The 14062-nt window shown below is 43.3% G+C and overlaps 1 protein-coding gene across 3 annotated transcripts in view; it reads right to left on the minus strand.

The window, feature by feature from the left end:
• INTS9 (integrator complex subunit 9) overlaps positions 1 to 14062 on the minus strand; it is a 79233-nt gene that overhangs the window by 60131 nt on the left and 5040 nt on the right. For all 3 annotated transcript variants that reach the window (XM_073335636.1, XM_073335635.1, XM_073335634.1), the window contains 3 exons: positions 12546 to 12673; positions 7201 to 7261; positions 3660 to 3722 (listed from right to left, as the gene is read on the minus strand). In XM_073335636.1, coding sequence (XP_073191737.1) covers positions 3660 to 3722; positions 7201 to 7261; positions 12546 to 12673 — 252 coding nt within the window. The remainder of the gene's footprint in view (positions 1 to 3659; positions 3723 to 7200; positions 7262 to 12545; positions 12674 to 14062) is intronic.

Genomic DNA, 14062 nt, shown 5'->3' on the forward strand with positions numbered 1-14062 from the left:
TAGCGATTGGCTGAACAAGAAGTAGTACTGGGTGGACTTGTAGACTCTAAAGTTTCATATTGTTTTGTTTTGGAGAGCAGATATGTAACAAAAAACACCTACATTTGTAATTTGCTCTTTCATGATAAAGAAATTGCACTACAGTACTTGCATGAGGCAAATTGAAAAATACTATTTCTTTTATCATTTTTACAGTGCAAATATTTGTAATAAAAAATAATATAAAGTGAGCACTGTGCACTTTGTATTCTGTGTTGTAATTGAAATTGATATATTTGAAAATGTAGAAAAAAGCATTCAAAAATATTTAGTCAATTTAAATAGGTATTCTACTGTTTAACAGTGTGATTAATTGCGATTCATTTTTTTAATCGCAATTCATTTTTTTGAGTTAATCGCGTCAGTTAACTGAGATTAATCGACAGCCCTACGTTAAAAATCAACTGGCCCAGATGAAAGTCAGTGAATTATTTAATATGTAGCCAGACAAAGAATGTAGGGTGCTGTCACAGGGAGACTGGCCCGTTTAAGGGGGACTGGGTCTAGTTCACCTGTGAATAGTTAGTTGCCTCCCAACAGGGCCTGATAGACAGCAGATGCCCTCTATAAAGACACAGGCCCCAGATGAGAAAAGGAGAAGCAGGAATCTGGTGAGTTGCTCAGAGACAGCTGGATGAGATCTGAGAGAGGAGTAGGTGTGAACTGCTGGGGCAGAAAGAGAACAAATGAGAGCTGTTAGCAGAATGCTGAGGATGAGCACAAATGGAGAGAACTGGCCAGCACTGAGCAACTTGCCAGGCAGAAGGCTTGTGCAGAGACCCCCTAGGTCAGAGGTTCTGAAACTGTGGTCTGTGAGCTCCATTCAGATGGTCTGCGGATAGTTTCTTCTAAGGTGCGTGCCTGGGCTGCCGCACACGAGAGAATGAAGGGCCACTCACCTAACTAGTGGAACTGCACGGGTGTGGAGAAGATGCACATGTAAGGTGAGGTGGTGGCCTTGGGGGGAATAGGGAGTAGAAAGGAGGGAGCAGTGGGGTGAGGTGAGGGAAATAGGAGGGGGGGCAGTGGGGTGAGAAGAGGAGGTAGGGGGAATTTGGGACGTGCAGGGCTGCAGTGGACAGAGAAAGAGGCTATTTTCTCCAGCTTTATGGCTGTGGCTGCCAGGGAGAGAACCCCCTCCTTCCCAGCCCCAGCTCGGGGGCTGCTGCAGCAGGGGAGAGGAGAGACCACCCCTCCTTCCCAGCTCAGCTCGGGGGCTGCCGCAGTGGGGGAGAGCTACTGATATTAAAATATGAGTTGTGTGCTTTTATTTGTAGAACAAAAAAACCTTTAATTATTACTAAGTTTTTTTACATAGCACTTTTATCCAAAGCGCTTTACAATAATTAGCTAATGGTACAAACAACATTTGGAAAGATCATTAAGTGGTCTGCCAAGACCCTCAGCAATTTTCAAGTGGTCCTTGAAAAAATAAATAAATGTGAGAACCACTGCCCTAGGTAATGTGGGAAAACCAGCTGAATAAGAGCAGGCTGTGCCCAGAAACAAAAGGCTTGATCCTGGAGGGAGGTTCCAATGAGCAGGGGTAGGACTTACAGGAGAAGGGCCTGGGGAGCAAAATATTGCAGGGTGCCCTCTCACAGAAAACCTGAGTTGTGGGTTGCAGAAGAGTTGCAAGAAGTACAGAGAAGTACCAGAGGTGGAGGACCTCAAACAGGGCAGCAAAGGAAATAAGGAACAGAGTGCATGTTGACTGTCAGGTGGAGAAGACCACCATGGTGTACGGATGGAGGACTGCTGCATTTTAACTTTTCATACTTTAGGGATTTTGAGAGAATTTGCAGAAGTCTGAAACTGCACAGTATTAATAAATTATGCCCAGAAGCAGGGCTTGAACTGCCCTGAGGAACATCATTATTCTAGTTGTGTGTGGGCGAGATGGCTGTCAGTTTGATCTGTGGGGGAGATGAGCAATTTGATAGTCTCTGGGGAATGTAGGGGAAACAGAGACAGGACATGCCTGTATCACTGCCAGAGGGTGCCCTAACGGGGGTTGAGTTCTGTTACAGGTTCACATAATGCAATCATGGTTGGGCAAACCAACAAAGCAAGCATGCTGAGTTCTGAACAAGTGGCAGAGCAGCCTCTCAAAAAGGGTATTCCTGTGGTCAGATTTGTCATTGTGGGACAAAATAAAGGCACAGACTTCACAGGCAGAGTGAACACTTTTGTTCCACAGCCAACACAAGGCTGTCAGAAGTTGTAAGCAGAAGTGATACCTTAAACTGGCTGCCTCTGCAGAAGTCCCCTAAAAAATGAGAGCGTGGAAGGAGAGAGAGCTTCCTCTTGTGATCTAACCACAAGCAAGACTTCTGCTTTAGTGGGACCAAGAATGTCATAGCATGATACATTCAGCTGGCAATATCACCCAAGCATTCTACCAAAGGGGAGAGTTTACAAGGCAAGAGATATATAGTTGTGTATCACCAGCATTACACCACGAAGGCTTCATACTTGTTGAGAACCTTGAGAGACAGTGGAGCATCTCAACAGAAGCTACCTATAACATCCCTAAAATGGTGTCACTATCGTCTTCCCCTTATGACTAAGGAGCATCAGATACACTGGCAACTCACCAAAACTACAACTCCCTGTCAGACACCAGATAGCTACGGAGCTGGGTATATTCCAGTCCAGCAGCATCATCAGAAAAGCCAGCTGACCTAAACCTAAAATGAGCAGCTGATCATTTGTGACCTTGAGAAGTATGGTCTCATCTTCAAAGGAAGGCTGGAAACTAAGTCTACCTAGGACATTGGTGCCAAGGGCAGCTGGAGTTGAACAGCCACTGCCTTCTGCATCACCATCCATAAGAAGGTTTGTTTGGTATTTTTTTTTTAAATAAGGGACAGTAACTGCCAAGCATCCTGGTTCTTGAAGTGGGGTCACGTTCCTGCATGTTTGGGGTAGCACGCAGCCTCCCCACACAAAGTTGATGACATGGCTTGTCAAAAACTGTACCAACCACCAACTTGCTTTTAGCAATTGAAGTGTCAGAAGCTGCAAAGGGTGCATTTCAGGGAATCAGCAGACCAGGGACATTGATGTCAAAAACCGGAAGATGACCCAAGCAAGTTGAAGTAGTCTGTTTGGAGACCAGGACTCTCAGAGTCAAAAGGCCTGGAAAAGTCAGCCCAAAAGTAATCCTATCTTTATACTTCAAGAACACAGGAAACTTAAATCAAGTGAAGGAACTTCTAATGGAACAAGAGTGAGGCTTAACCAGACTGCAGGCTACACAAAAGAGTTCAGTTAAGCACGTCATGAAAGCCTCTGTGGTCAGAGGCAAGTAACTTCTTTTTTTTCAGTAACAGTTTTGTATGTCTGAACATGTATCCACTGTCATATACAGGTTTGACATATCCTATTTCCCTTTTTTATGATGCCAATGTAGCTTCTATAAGTGCCTTTGTATCCTACTGTCAGATGTTAATTCTCTCGAGTTGTCTTGCACCAATCTCCTAAAATAGTGGGGGCCTGTTTCTATTCTTTCTGCAGCATCACAAATATCTTAATATCTCAGAAGTTTAAAAAAAAAAAAAGTCACGGGATACTTCAATGGAATACTATTTCTGCATTAAGGTTTCAATTAAACTCACCTCTGGCAAACAGAATTCAGGTACAGAATCTACAAACACATGGCCAGAACATTCCTTTAGTTCCTATAAGGAAAAGGATATTAATAGGCAAGAAGAGATGATACAAAAGCAGCTTTTAAAACACAAAGCTATACAAATAAAGACTTCCCTCTAACATGATGGATTTTACCTCTTCAAATCCATTGCAGGCTTTCCATTACAACAGCTAACTTCCAGCTTTTTATTACTATAATTGTTAATTTTCAGTTCTAACCACTCTCTTCTGGAAAGAGGTTGTGCTAGGGTTGCTTTCAGTGGGAGACAAGGCTGTTCAGTACTTCAGGGGATTAGGACATTAGTTTGAATGAACAGGTAGGACACTGTAACAAACACTAAAGAGGCTCCAGCATGTAAGGGGTTCATTGCTAATCACATGGCTGGGGTTATGAAAGGAGAAGTAAAGGTGGTGCAAAGGAAGCTATCATAGCAGGGGGTCCTCTTCCTTTTCAGCTAGCTGAAGCTGGAAATGCCTTGGGTGGGTATTTCCTAGCAGTACAAGTAGATTTGCTCTGGTTTTGAGTTTTGTCATTTGGAAATAAAGCAAGCCCCAAAGAACAGGATGTGAAGTGACTTCTTGTTGGGATTTGTTCTTCCTTGTGTGGCTGGAAAGGCTGCTTACCAGCTTACAGGCCCATTAAAACATTTTGCAGATTTGGACCCCAGACCTGATCCCAATTTAGTCAGTGAAAATTTGGCATTAATGGAAACAGGATCTGGCCTTTAGCTCATATGTTTGAAGCATTTTATCCAACACCTTTGCTTGATCTAAGCTTTGTGTTGCATTTCCTGTTAGATTTCATCCCCTTTGATCTCTACTGATCTATTTTTCCTGCTCTCCCCACCAGTTCAAGACAGCAACATCTGAAAGTTTAACCAATTCAAAAATCACAAGCATCAAGGTTATGCGTGTGTAAGGTAAACAAAAGTGACCTCAAACTTGATCGTAGTAACATCCTGCAAGTTGCAAGTCACCCACAAACCACCTCCTCTTAAAACACCTCTGTTTATTGTCCCAAAATGAACGGTTTCAGCCAGCTTTGGAATGAGATTCAGTCTTCAGTTCTAATTCTTAATAGTTACGGTGCACTTGAAAACTAATAAAAAATGAGCAATTACATCTAATGGCAAAAGTCTCCTCACCTCATCTTGAGGGAGTTAAGAATGATTAAAACTAGATCAGGGTGAATTTCAATGTCTCTCCTGGACTTAAATAGGTTTTATAACTGCATCCAGAATAATGCTGCAAGAGGGTATATGTCCACCTTCCATGACAAAATACCCTCCTTTGACCCTCACTTCCGTCTTTTCCAGCATCAGTAAGAGTATTTGTCATTCAAAGCAGTTACAGTGGTCAATGCAAGGGTAGGAGATGCTGCCTTTGAATTAATAAAATGTGACCCCCCTCTGATACTGCATTGGTTTGAAGAATCTTTTGAACAAATTCAATGCCAATGGAACTACAGCAAATCATACACTGTACAAGACACTGATGTCATATCAGGTCTGTGGGTTCTTTGGACAGGATACAGTATCTATGGTAAAGAAGAGATGCATGAGGAATTGGTTCTGATAGACATTCAGACAGGCATTTGTTCTGGACGGCAGTGTGGTCCAGGACACACAGTTAGAAATGAGTCTACTCCCAGTTCTCCCGACTCATTGTACACAAGTTACTTCTAGGGTATGTCTATATTACCCGCTGGATTGGTGGGCAGCGATCGATCCAGCGGGAGGGGGGGGTCGATTTATCGTGTCTAGTCTAGAAGCAATAAATCGACCCCCAAGCGCTCTCCCGTCAACTCCTGTACTCCACCACCGTGAGAGGCACAGACAGAGTCGACAGGGGAACGTCAGCAGTCGACTCACCGCAGTGAAGACACCGCGGTGAGTAGGTCTAAGTACGTTGACTTCAGCTATGTTATTCACGTAGCTGAAGCTGCGTGACTTAGATTGATCTCCCCCGACAGTGTAGACCAGGCCTCAGGCTCTTATTTACGGAGGTGCTGACAGGGCCAGCTCTAGGATTTTTGCTGCCCCAAGCAAAACAATTTTTGGCCACCCCCCCACCCCCGCTTTTTTTTCATGCCCTCCCACCCCCGGCTCCGCCCCAACTCCGCCCCTTCCCAACCCCTTCCCCAAATCCCTGGCCCCGCCTCCTCCCCCAGGCATGCCGCATCCCCCCCATTGCTTTCTGCAGCTCCCGCCCAGCAACGCCCCACCCTAGCTCACCTCCACTCCGCCTGCTCCCCTGAACACACCGCGGCTCCGCTTCTCCCCACTCCCTCTCAGGCAAGGGAGAGGCAGCGTGTTCAGGGTAGCAGGCGGAGCAGAGGTGAGTGAGGGGTGGGGAGAGCGCAGGAAGTAATGGGAGGAGGGAAATAGAGGAACCGCTCCCCGCCCCAGCTCACCTCTGCTCCACCACCGCCGCCCCTGGGAGGGAGGGGGAAGAAGCGGAGCGGTGGCCGCGTGCTCAGGGGAGCAGGCGGAGGCGAGCTGGGGCGGCGGGGGCACATTTCACTGGAACACCGCCCCTAGAAACATGCCACCCCAAGCACCTGCTTGTTTTGCTGGTGCCCAGAGCCGGCCCCGGGTGCTGAGCATCCACAGCTCCCATTGACTTCAAACAGAAGAAAATCAGGTCCATCAATCTTTTTGCACCTCTGCAATTCTACGTGCCTACTATTAAGGTTCTGATTTAAGGTATGCATGAAGTCAGAAAAAGGAACAATTAAAACTGCTGCCCATGTGTATTTGAGCTGCATCTGCCTGTTTTACAAACATTAAACGAGCTTATGCCTGTTTCAGCTGTGGGAGAGTAAGCTGGATTCTGTGATGCCTCAGATCAACAGATCTGAGTTCTGATTGTGAAATTTTTGTACTGGGTAAGGATGCAAGAGGCAAAGAGATCACATTTCTCAAGTGGAGTCAGGGTAAATTACGTAAATTCCAGGCCTTGGAATTAGGAGTTCAGGAGTGAAATCCTGCCCCACTTAATTTAATGGCAAACTCCCATGGACGTCAACACAGCCACGATTTCACCCCTTGATTCTAGTCTTTACCCTGCCACAGACTTCCAATGTGACCATGGGCAAATCATTTAGCTTCTCTAGTTCCCTGTCTAAAAACAGGGTTAATAATACTCATCTACATCACAAGTGGCTTACGAGGCTTAATTCATTAGTGTTAGTAAAGAGCTTTGACGTTCTCTGATAGAAGGCACAACAGAATGACAAGGTCTGAAATATGAAACCGCACAAAATAAGAGAAAATTAAAAACTGTCACACACACTACTTCTGCACTTTACAATGACCCTTAAAAACTGTTCTAAAGACTGAAACCACAGAGCCACTGTTTAGATATTGCAACAAAATGTTTTGCCTAATGACATACACATAAATATATGCAAGGAAGCAGCACAGAAATATCGTTACAGTAGTACAGCTCCAGCCACGTCAAGTGACTTCTTGCCCGGCAAGGAAATTCAAAAGCTCCGTAAGTTACCTTGTCTAGGAAAGCGTTTCCATCTTTTAAAACCCAGCCAGGGAGTTTGGACAGCCTGGGACTGCAGGGGAAAAAAAAATAACTTGCTAAGTATTAAGTCATCATTAATAATGGTATAATTCACTTCATTTTTTTTGTTAAGCACTTACCTCACACTTGGTACTGTACAGGAAATAGACAAACCCTTACTTAAGGAACTAACAAGTTCAATAAAATAGATAAATGCAATGAAATCATGTAAGTATTCACAGGAATCACTTTAAAAAACATCCTAATTATGGCACACATTGTGGCTGGGAGGAGGGAGGGGAGAGTGCCAAAGGATCTTTATATCCACAAAGAAATTAAACCTGGTTTTAGGGCTCACCCAAAGATCCACACAAAATACATATGTATAGCAACACATTTCCCTGTGTCGGAAGCGAGAAGGTGCGAGTCAATCCTGCCGATATTTGAACCCATGGTTCAGACTGGAAACTCAGATACTACTAAGCTACACTTGTGGGTGTGATTTTATCTTTAAGACTGATCAACCATCCTCGAGGATGGCATCCCAACAAAATGTTTGCAGGAAGCATTAGAGCAGCACTTGTGCTACTATAGTTAAGAGACTATCAAAACCTTCAGCGTAACATCTTCAGAGGGTCTGTAACTGAGCTGCAAACTTTTGTCTACTCAGATTTAAGGTTTTCACATAAACCCAGAAACACAGGGAAGGTTATTCAGCTCTCCTGTGACTGGGCACTGCAGCAACAGGGTACTGGGGCTGTCTTGACTTCAGATTCTGGGAGAGATCCTGAGAGATGAGCAACTCCTGCAAATTCCATTGACTGCAGAGAGATCTGCAGGGGCTCAGTACCTCAAAAGAGGAAGTGATTCAATGGCTCAGAGGGAGAAAGGAGTTCCAAGCTTACAGAGCTGCCGTATGAGGAGAGATTAATATGACTGGGACTTTTCAGCTTGGAAAAAAGACGACTAAGGGGGGAGATGATAGAGGTCTATAAAATCATGACTGGTGTGGAGAAAGTAAATAAGGAATTGTTATTTCCCACTTCTTATAACACAAGAATTAGGGGTTGTCAAGGTTCCTTCCCCACTCTGAACACTAGGGTACAGATGTGGGGACCTGCATGAAAAACCTCCTAAGCCTATCTTTACCAGCTTAGGTCAAAACTTCCCCAAGGTACAAAATATTCCACCCTTTGTCCTTGGAGTGGCCGCTACCACCACCAAACAAATACTGATTACTGGGGAAGAGCTGTTTGGAAACTTCTTTCCCCCAAAAATACTTCCCAAAACCTTGCACCCCACTTCCTGGACAAGGTTTGCTAAAAAGCCTCACCAATTTGCCTAGGTGACTACAGACCCAGACCCTTGGATCTTAACAATGAACAATCCTCCCAACACTTGCACCCCCCCCTTTCCTGGGAAATGTTGGATAAAAAGCCTCACCAATTTGCATAGGTGACCACAGACCCAAACCCTTGGATCTGAGAACAATGAAAAAGCATTCAGTTTTCTTACAAGAAGACTTTTAATAGAAATAGAAGTAAATAGAAGTAAAGAAATCACCTCTGTAAAATCAGGATGGTAGATACCTTACAGGGTAATTAGATTCAAAACATAGAGAACCCCTCTAGGCAAAACCTTAAGTTACAAAAAAGATACACAGACAGAAATAGTTATTCTATTCAGCACAATTCTTTTCTCAGCCATTTAAAGAAATCATAATCTAATGCGTACCTAGCTAGATTACTTACTAAAAGTTCTAAGACTCCATTCCTGGTCTATCCCCGGCAGAAACAGCATATCGACAGCCAGAGACCCTTTGTTTCTCTCCCTCCTCCCAGCTTTTGAAAGTATCTTGTCTCCTCATTGGTCATTTTGGTCAGGTGCCAGCGAGGTTACCTTTAGCTTCTTAACCCTTTACAGGTGAGAGAAGCTTTCCCCTGGCCAGGGGGGATTTCAAAGGGGTTTACCCTTCCCTTTATATTTATGACAGGGGTCATCACATGAAATTAACAGGCAGCAGGTTTAAAAACAAACAAAAGGAAGTATTTTTTTCACACAATGTACAGTCAACCTGTGGAACTCCTTGCCAGAGGATTTTATGAAGGCCAAGACTATAACAAGGCTCAAAAAAGAACTAGATAAATTCATGGAGGATAGGTCCAGGATGGGCAAGAATGATGTCCCCAGCCTGTTTGCCAGAAGCTGGGAATGGGCGACAGGGGATGAATCACTTGATGATTACCTGTTCTGTTCATTCCTTCTGAAGCACCTGGCACTGGCCACTGTTGGAAGACAGGATACTGGGCTAGATGGACCTTTGGTCTAATCCAGTATGGCCGTTCTTATGCAGAGAAGCACAAGCAAAAGTGCAATCGACCCCAGCACCACTATGGAACATCACAGGGAGTGGGACACAGAGGAGATTAAGATGGGAGGAGTGAAGACTGGGGATAAGATAAGATCAGAGCTGTGGCATGAGAGGGTGATGACAGGTGAAGTCAATCCCATTTTGAAAACTGGGAAGGCAAAGTTGAATTAGTTTGGAAATGTACAAGAACCCAGTGAGTGCGCTGAGGTGAAATAAATCCATTTCCTGGAATAACATAGCAATCTGGAGATGCAGGGATTCAAAGAAGCTCACTTTGAGAAGGTGAGATGGGGTTAAAAAAACTAAGGGAAAGGCAGGAATGAAGCAAGAACAAGTGTATGTGATATGCTATAGGTAAAAAAAAATTAAACAAGTGAGAGAAGAGACGGAGTGTCTAGAGTCAAAAAAGATACCAAGACATTTGGCTTTTGTAGCAAAATTAAAAGCTAGGTCTTGGGTTTAAGTGGTAATGTATTTAGAGACATGGGGCAAAGAGGACTCTTCCTTCGAAGCCAAAAAGTAGCACAATTCCCTCCTACACCACTCTTGATATTGTGATGGAGTGATTGATTGATCCAAACTAGTTAGAACTGTCACATAAATAAAGTGAGCAAGTGTGTCACGCTGCTAGAAAGGAAAGGTTAAGCGCTTTCTGTGTGTTCATTTTTATCTCTTCGCATTTGACTTTGTTGTAAGAGAGAGAACTTCCGTTGATACACCTGTTTCCAGTGTATAGATGGCACAAAAGAACATTCTTTGGCCAACTCATCAAACACACGCTTTGTGCGTGAATCGTGGTGTATCACGTTGCCGAGAGCAGGGAAGGCTTTTGCAGGACTAGATGGAGTCTAAACAGCTTTGTGATAGAACAGAAAAGTGTGAAGAAACAAGGCAAAACAAGACAGGGCTTCCCTCATTGGAAGTCTAAAGCAAAGGTATGAGGCATGCCTCATTTTAGCAGAGTCCAAGGCAAAGAGGAAAGATGGTCCAGTCGTTGGTGCACAAACTTAGAACTTGGGAAATCTGGGTTCAAGTTCACTTCTATTTTTAGCAAGCTAGCTAGAGTACAGCTAACAAGGGTACAGCTACATGAGCTGCCATTTGCTCCCCCCACCCCCCAACTTCAACATAGCTGTACCTTTTGTACCTCAGTTCCCCATCCTCATTTTACAGGTAATAACCCTGCCCTACCTCACAGGGATGTTGTGATGATAAATATATTAAAAACTGGGAGGTGCTCAGATACTATGGTAACTAGGATTCTATAAATACCATAGATAGAACAGGACTCCTCAGATCCAGCCCCTCTCAAAAGCCTGACTTTCATGGCCACAACTCACCCCTTTCACAGAGTGCTCAGGAGATTAGTTATCTCCCCAAAGCTGGCCAAGCCCTGCAAAGGTACATGCTTGGTACATTTCTTGCTGCAAGGGCTTTTCAATCACCTTACAGACAAGACTGTCTCTGGATCTGATTAGTTGGTTCTGCTGGGTCAGAAGAGGGTCAAATCTGACATCTTTCTTTACTGAAATTGAGTCAGTTTTGTTCAGAAGTTCTGGAGATTCTTGGGGAATCTGGGGCTATGACCTGCAATGTAGTCACTCATGACAGGTTAAATCAAACAAGGAGGCACTGGATCTGCTATTGGATTGCCACAAGGAGCACTGATGCCAGCACCCCTAAAGCAACTGTTAGGCCTTTGCGGAAGAAGTTACTTCTTGGCACAGATAATGTTGTCAATTACTGCTCTAAGTTTTCTGTTTTGGGGAAGTTTTTGGAAAGCAGGTGTGGACCTGGAGTCCTCAGATTTCATGGATCCTTTTTAAAAAAAAAAATCTAGTTGTGGTCCTCTGCATGGTATGTCGATAGCTCTCAGCTCATTTTGGTGCTGGACAGAGATCAGGTGTCCAGGCTGATTCTTTTAGTTCATATCAATTGCCTTCAATAAAGCAGAGGTTGAGCTGCAGGCCCTGGCAGAATGATGCTTATGTGGGTCTATTTTTCCCCCTCCAGGAAGGCACATTGGGCAATTGTTCTACTCCATCTAATCAATAAGACTGCTCTCACATCCCCATGATCACCTCCAGTCCAGCACCCAGACCCTGCAGTGCATTAGACCAGAGTCAAAACTACAGCATCCACCTGCCACAGTGACTAAGGTTGTGGGCCAAGGCATTTGAAGAGGCCTATATAATTTTAATTAAAACTCTTATTAGCCTCTAGTCACCGTAGAATTAAACATATCCCTTTCCTCCCCACCTGCCATTTTGGCAACTTCTTCAACCTTACGTAAGAAGCAAGCCACCATAGCAAAGGGCCTAATTTCACTTATACCACAAGGAAGCATGGTCTAGTCAGTGGGTAGAGCACAGAAGTGGGAGTCTGGAGAGCTAAATTATGGTTTTGGCTCCACTAATCACTCACTGTGGGATTCTGGACAAGCCACATTACCTCATCATTAATCCATTTCTATCCCCACCTGTTAAAAAATTAGGATAATAATGCTTATGCTTTCAAATCTACAGGTGAAAAGCAATCAGTGTTATTTTTATTTGCATTAGTTCTGAAGAAGAGCTGGAGAAGAAGGTGGTTAAACAGCGTTTGCTGGGATTCCATGCACTCCAGATCAGTTACCCATTTATCTCATCTTGCATGAAGAAGCCAGAAAGATGACAGATATGCGACCTCACTTGCACTCAGCAGCTGCAGCAATACTTTACTGAAGCTCAGAATAAATTATCTGGAAAAGCCAATCAATAAATTGATAAAATGTCTTCTGTCTACTGAGCCAAGGGACATTATTTTGATAAAGGGAACTTTTAAGTGAGCAGGTCTATATATGATATCAGACGATACTGCTCATTTGTACCCTCTCTCGCTTCAGGTGCCATTTTAAGAAAAGCACTCCAAGTGCAGCCTGGGAACAGCTGGGCTAGAGTGCTTTCAGGCTGCAAACTGACCATACCTCTGAACCAGTGGCAGCGGGAGGAAATTGAGGGTAGAGGTCATATCCAGTCCACAGTCTAACATGATGGTGGTAGATTTGAACTTGAGCACATTGCATGGCAAGGTTGGATGCCCCGACAAGCAGTACTGAAAGAAGAAAACTAGAATTAATGAAGAATCAACTATAACAAAGCACAAGCTGAAAGGGTCAAATAATTGTCATTTATTATTTTTAAAAAAATGGCAGCAGCCTAGGCTTCTTGGCAAACAACCCTGCAAAGGAAAAGTTGTACAAATGTAGCCTGCCTAAGCCGCAGCTCGGAGTGTGGGACCTGCTTCTGAACAAAGACACCAGCACAAGTTACATTTATATAACCTCCTCGATCATGAAGAACCCTAAATGCTTTGCAAACTTAACAAGCGAAGATATAAATTACATATCAGAGGGGTGACTGCAGTCTCAACCGAGAAGCAGGCACCTCTGGTACAGAAAGTGGCAAATATTTGAAAATGTATAGCAACACTGTGGAACAGTATAAGCCACGAAGTGAAGAATACTGCATATGATTGAAACCGGAGGGGTAATATTATTGCTCAAACTAGAATGCGGCCAGGACATGTGGGCCTCTGCTCTCCTACCTGGGATCTGTAATGACCTCAAGTGGTCAAGATTTTGCTTTAACATCTCAAAGACATCACTTCTGGTAGCTTAGCCTCTCTTGCTGCACAATTTAAATACTAAGTATGACCATAGCCACTTTATATATTCAAAGCTCTTCACAGACATTTAAAACACTAAATTGATTAAAAACTGATTTTAAAAGCCACGTTTATTTTGTGATCATTTATTTCATTTTACTCTCTTTAGTGAATAAGGTAGATTAGTCCATTTTACTTTCTAGCACCGATCCCACACATTAACACAGGCCCACAATGTTTGGGTTAAAAGTCCTGAGGAGAATGTTTACATCCACCCCTAAAGAAGCTGTTTTTAATTAAATTTGAAAAATCAGGAAGACATTTTCCTTATTAGATTTGTAATTGCTCAAGTTTTAATTTTAAATTGCAAAACCTAAGTTATTCAACAGCATCTCTTTAAATTCTGCTTTCTGTCAGCACAGCTTTAAGAGAAGTCCTTGCGGTTTTGGGGCTTATTGTGAATATATGGGAATAATGTCCATTAAGTCAATAGAGCTACTCCTGGGTGTAAAATTAAGCACCCACATAAGTCTTTGTATGACTGAAATCATATGTAACTGCTGCCACAGATCCAGCAAGTGGGAGGAGATGTGGGAAAACAGACAATTTTCTGTAGACCCTAATTAAACAAAGGTATTAAAAATTCAGCAATTAAGTATTTTTAAATGGGTACATTACAACCTTCAGTGTTCAAAACTCCCTTGTTATTAGAACAGAGTTATGTCCCTGAAGTGCTCAACACAGGGTAGATAAAAATCTATGCTTTAAAAAAAAAATCTGTTTTTTTTTTTATTTAAAACGGATTTTTTTGATAAAATGCTTTTTGAGGAAAAAGCC

The sequence above is a fragment of the Lepidochelys kempii genome, chromosome 3, assembly GCF_965140265.1.
Source record: "Lepidochelys kempii isolate rLepKem1 chromosome 3, rLepKem1.hap2, whole genome shotgun sequence".
NCBI classification, from domain to species: domain Eukaryota; kingdom Metazoa; phylum Chordata; order Testudines; family Cheloniidae; genus Lepidochelys; species Lepidochelys kempii.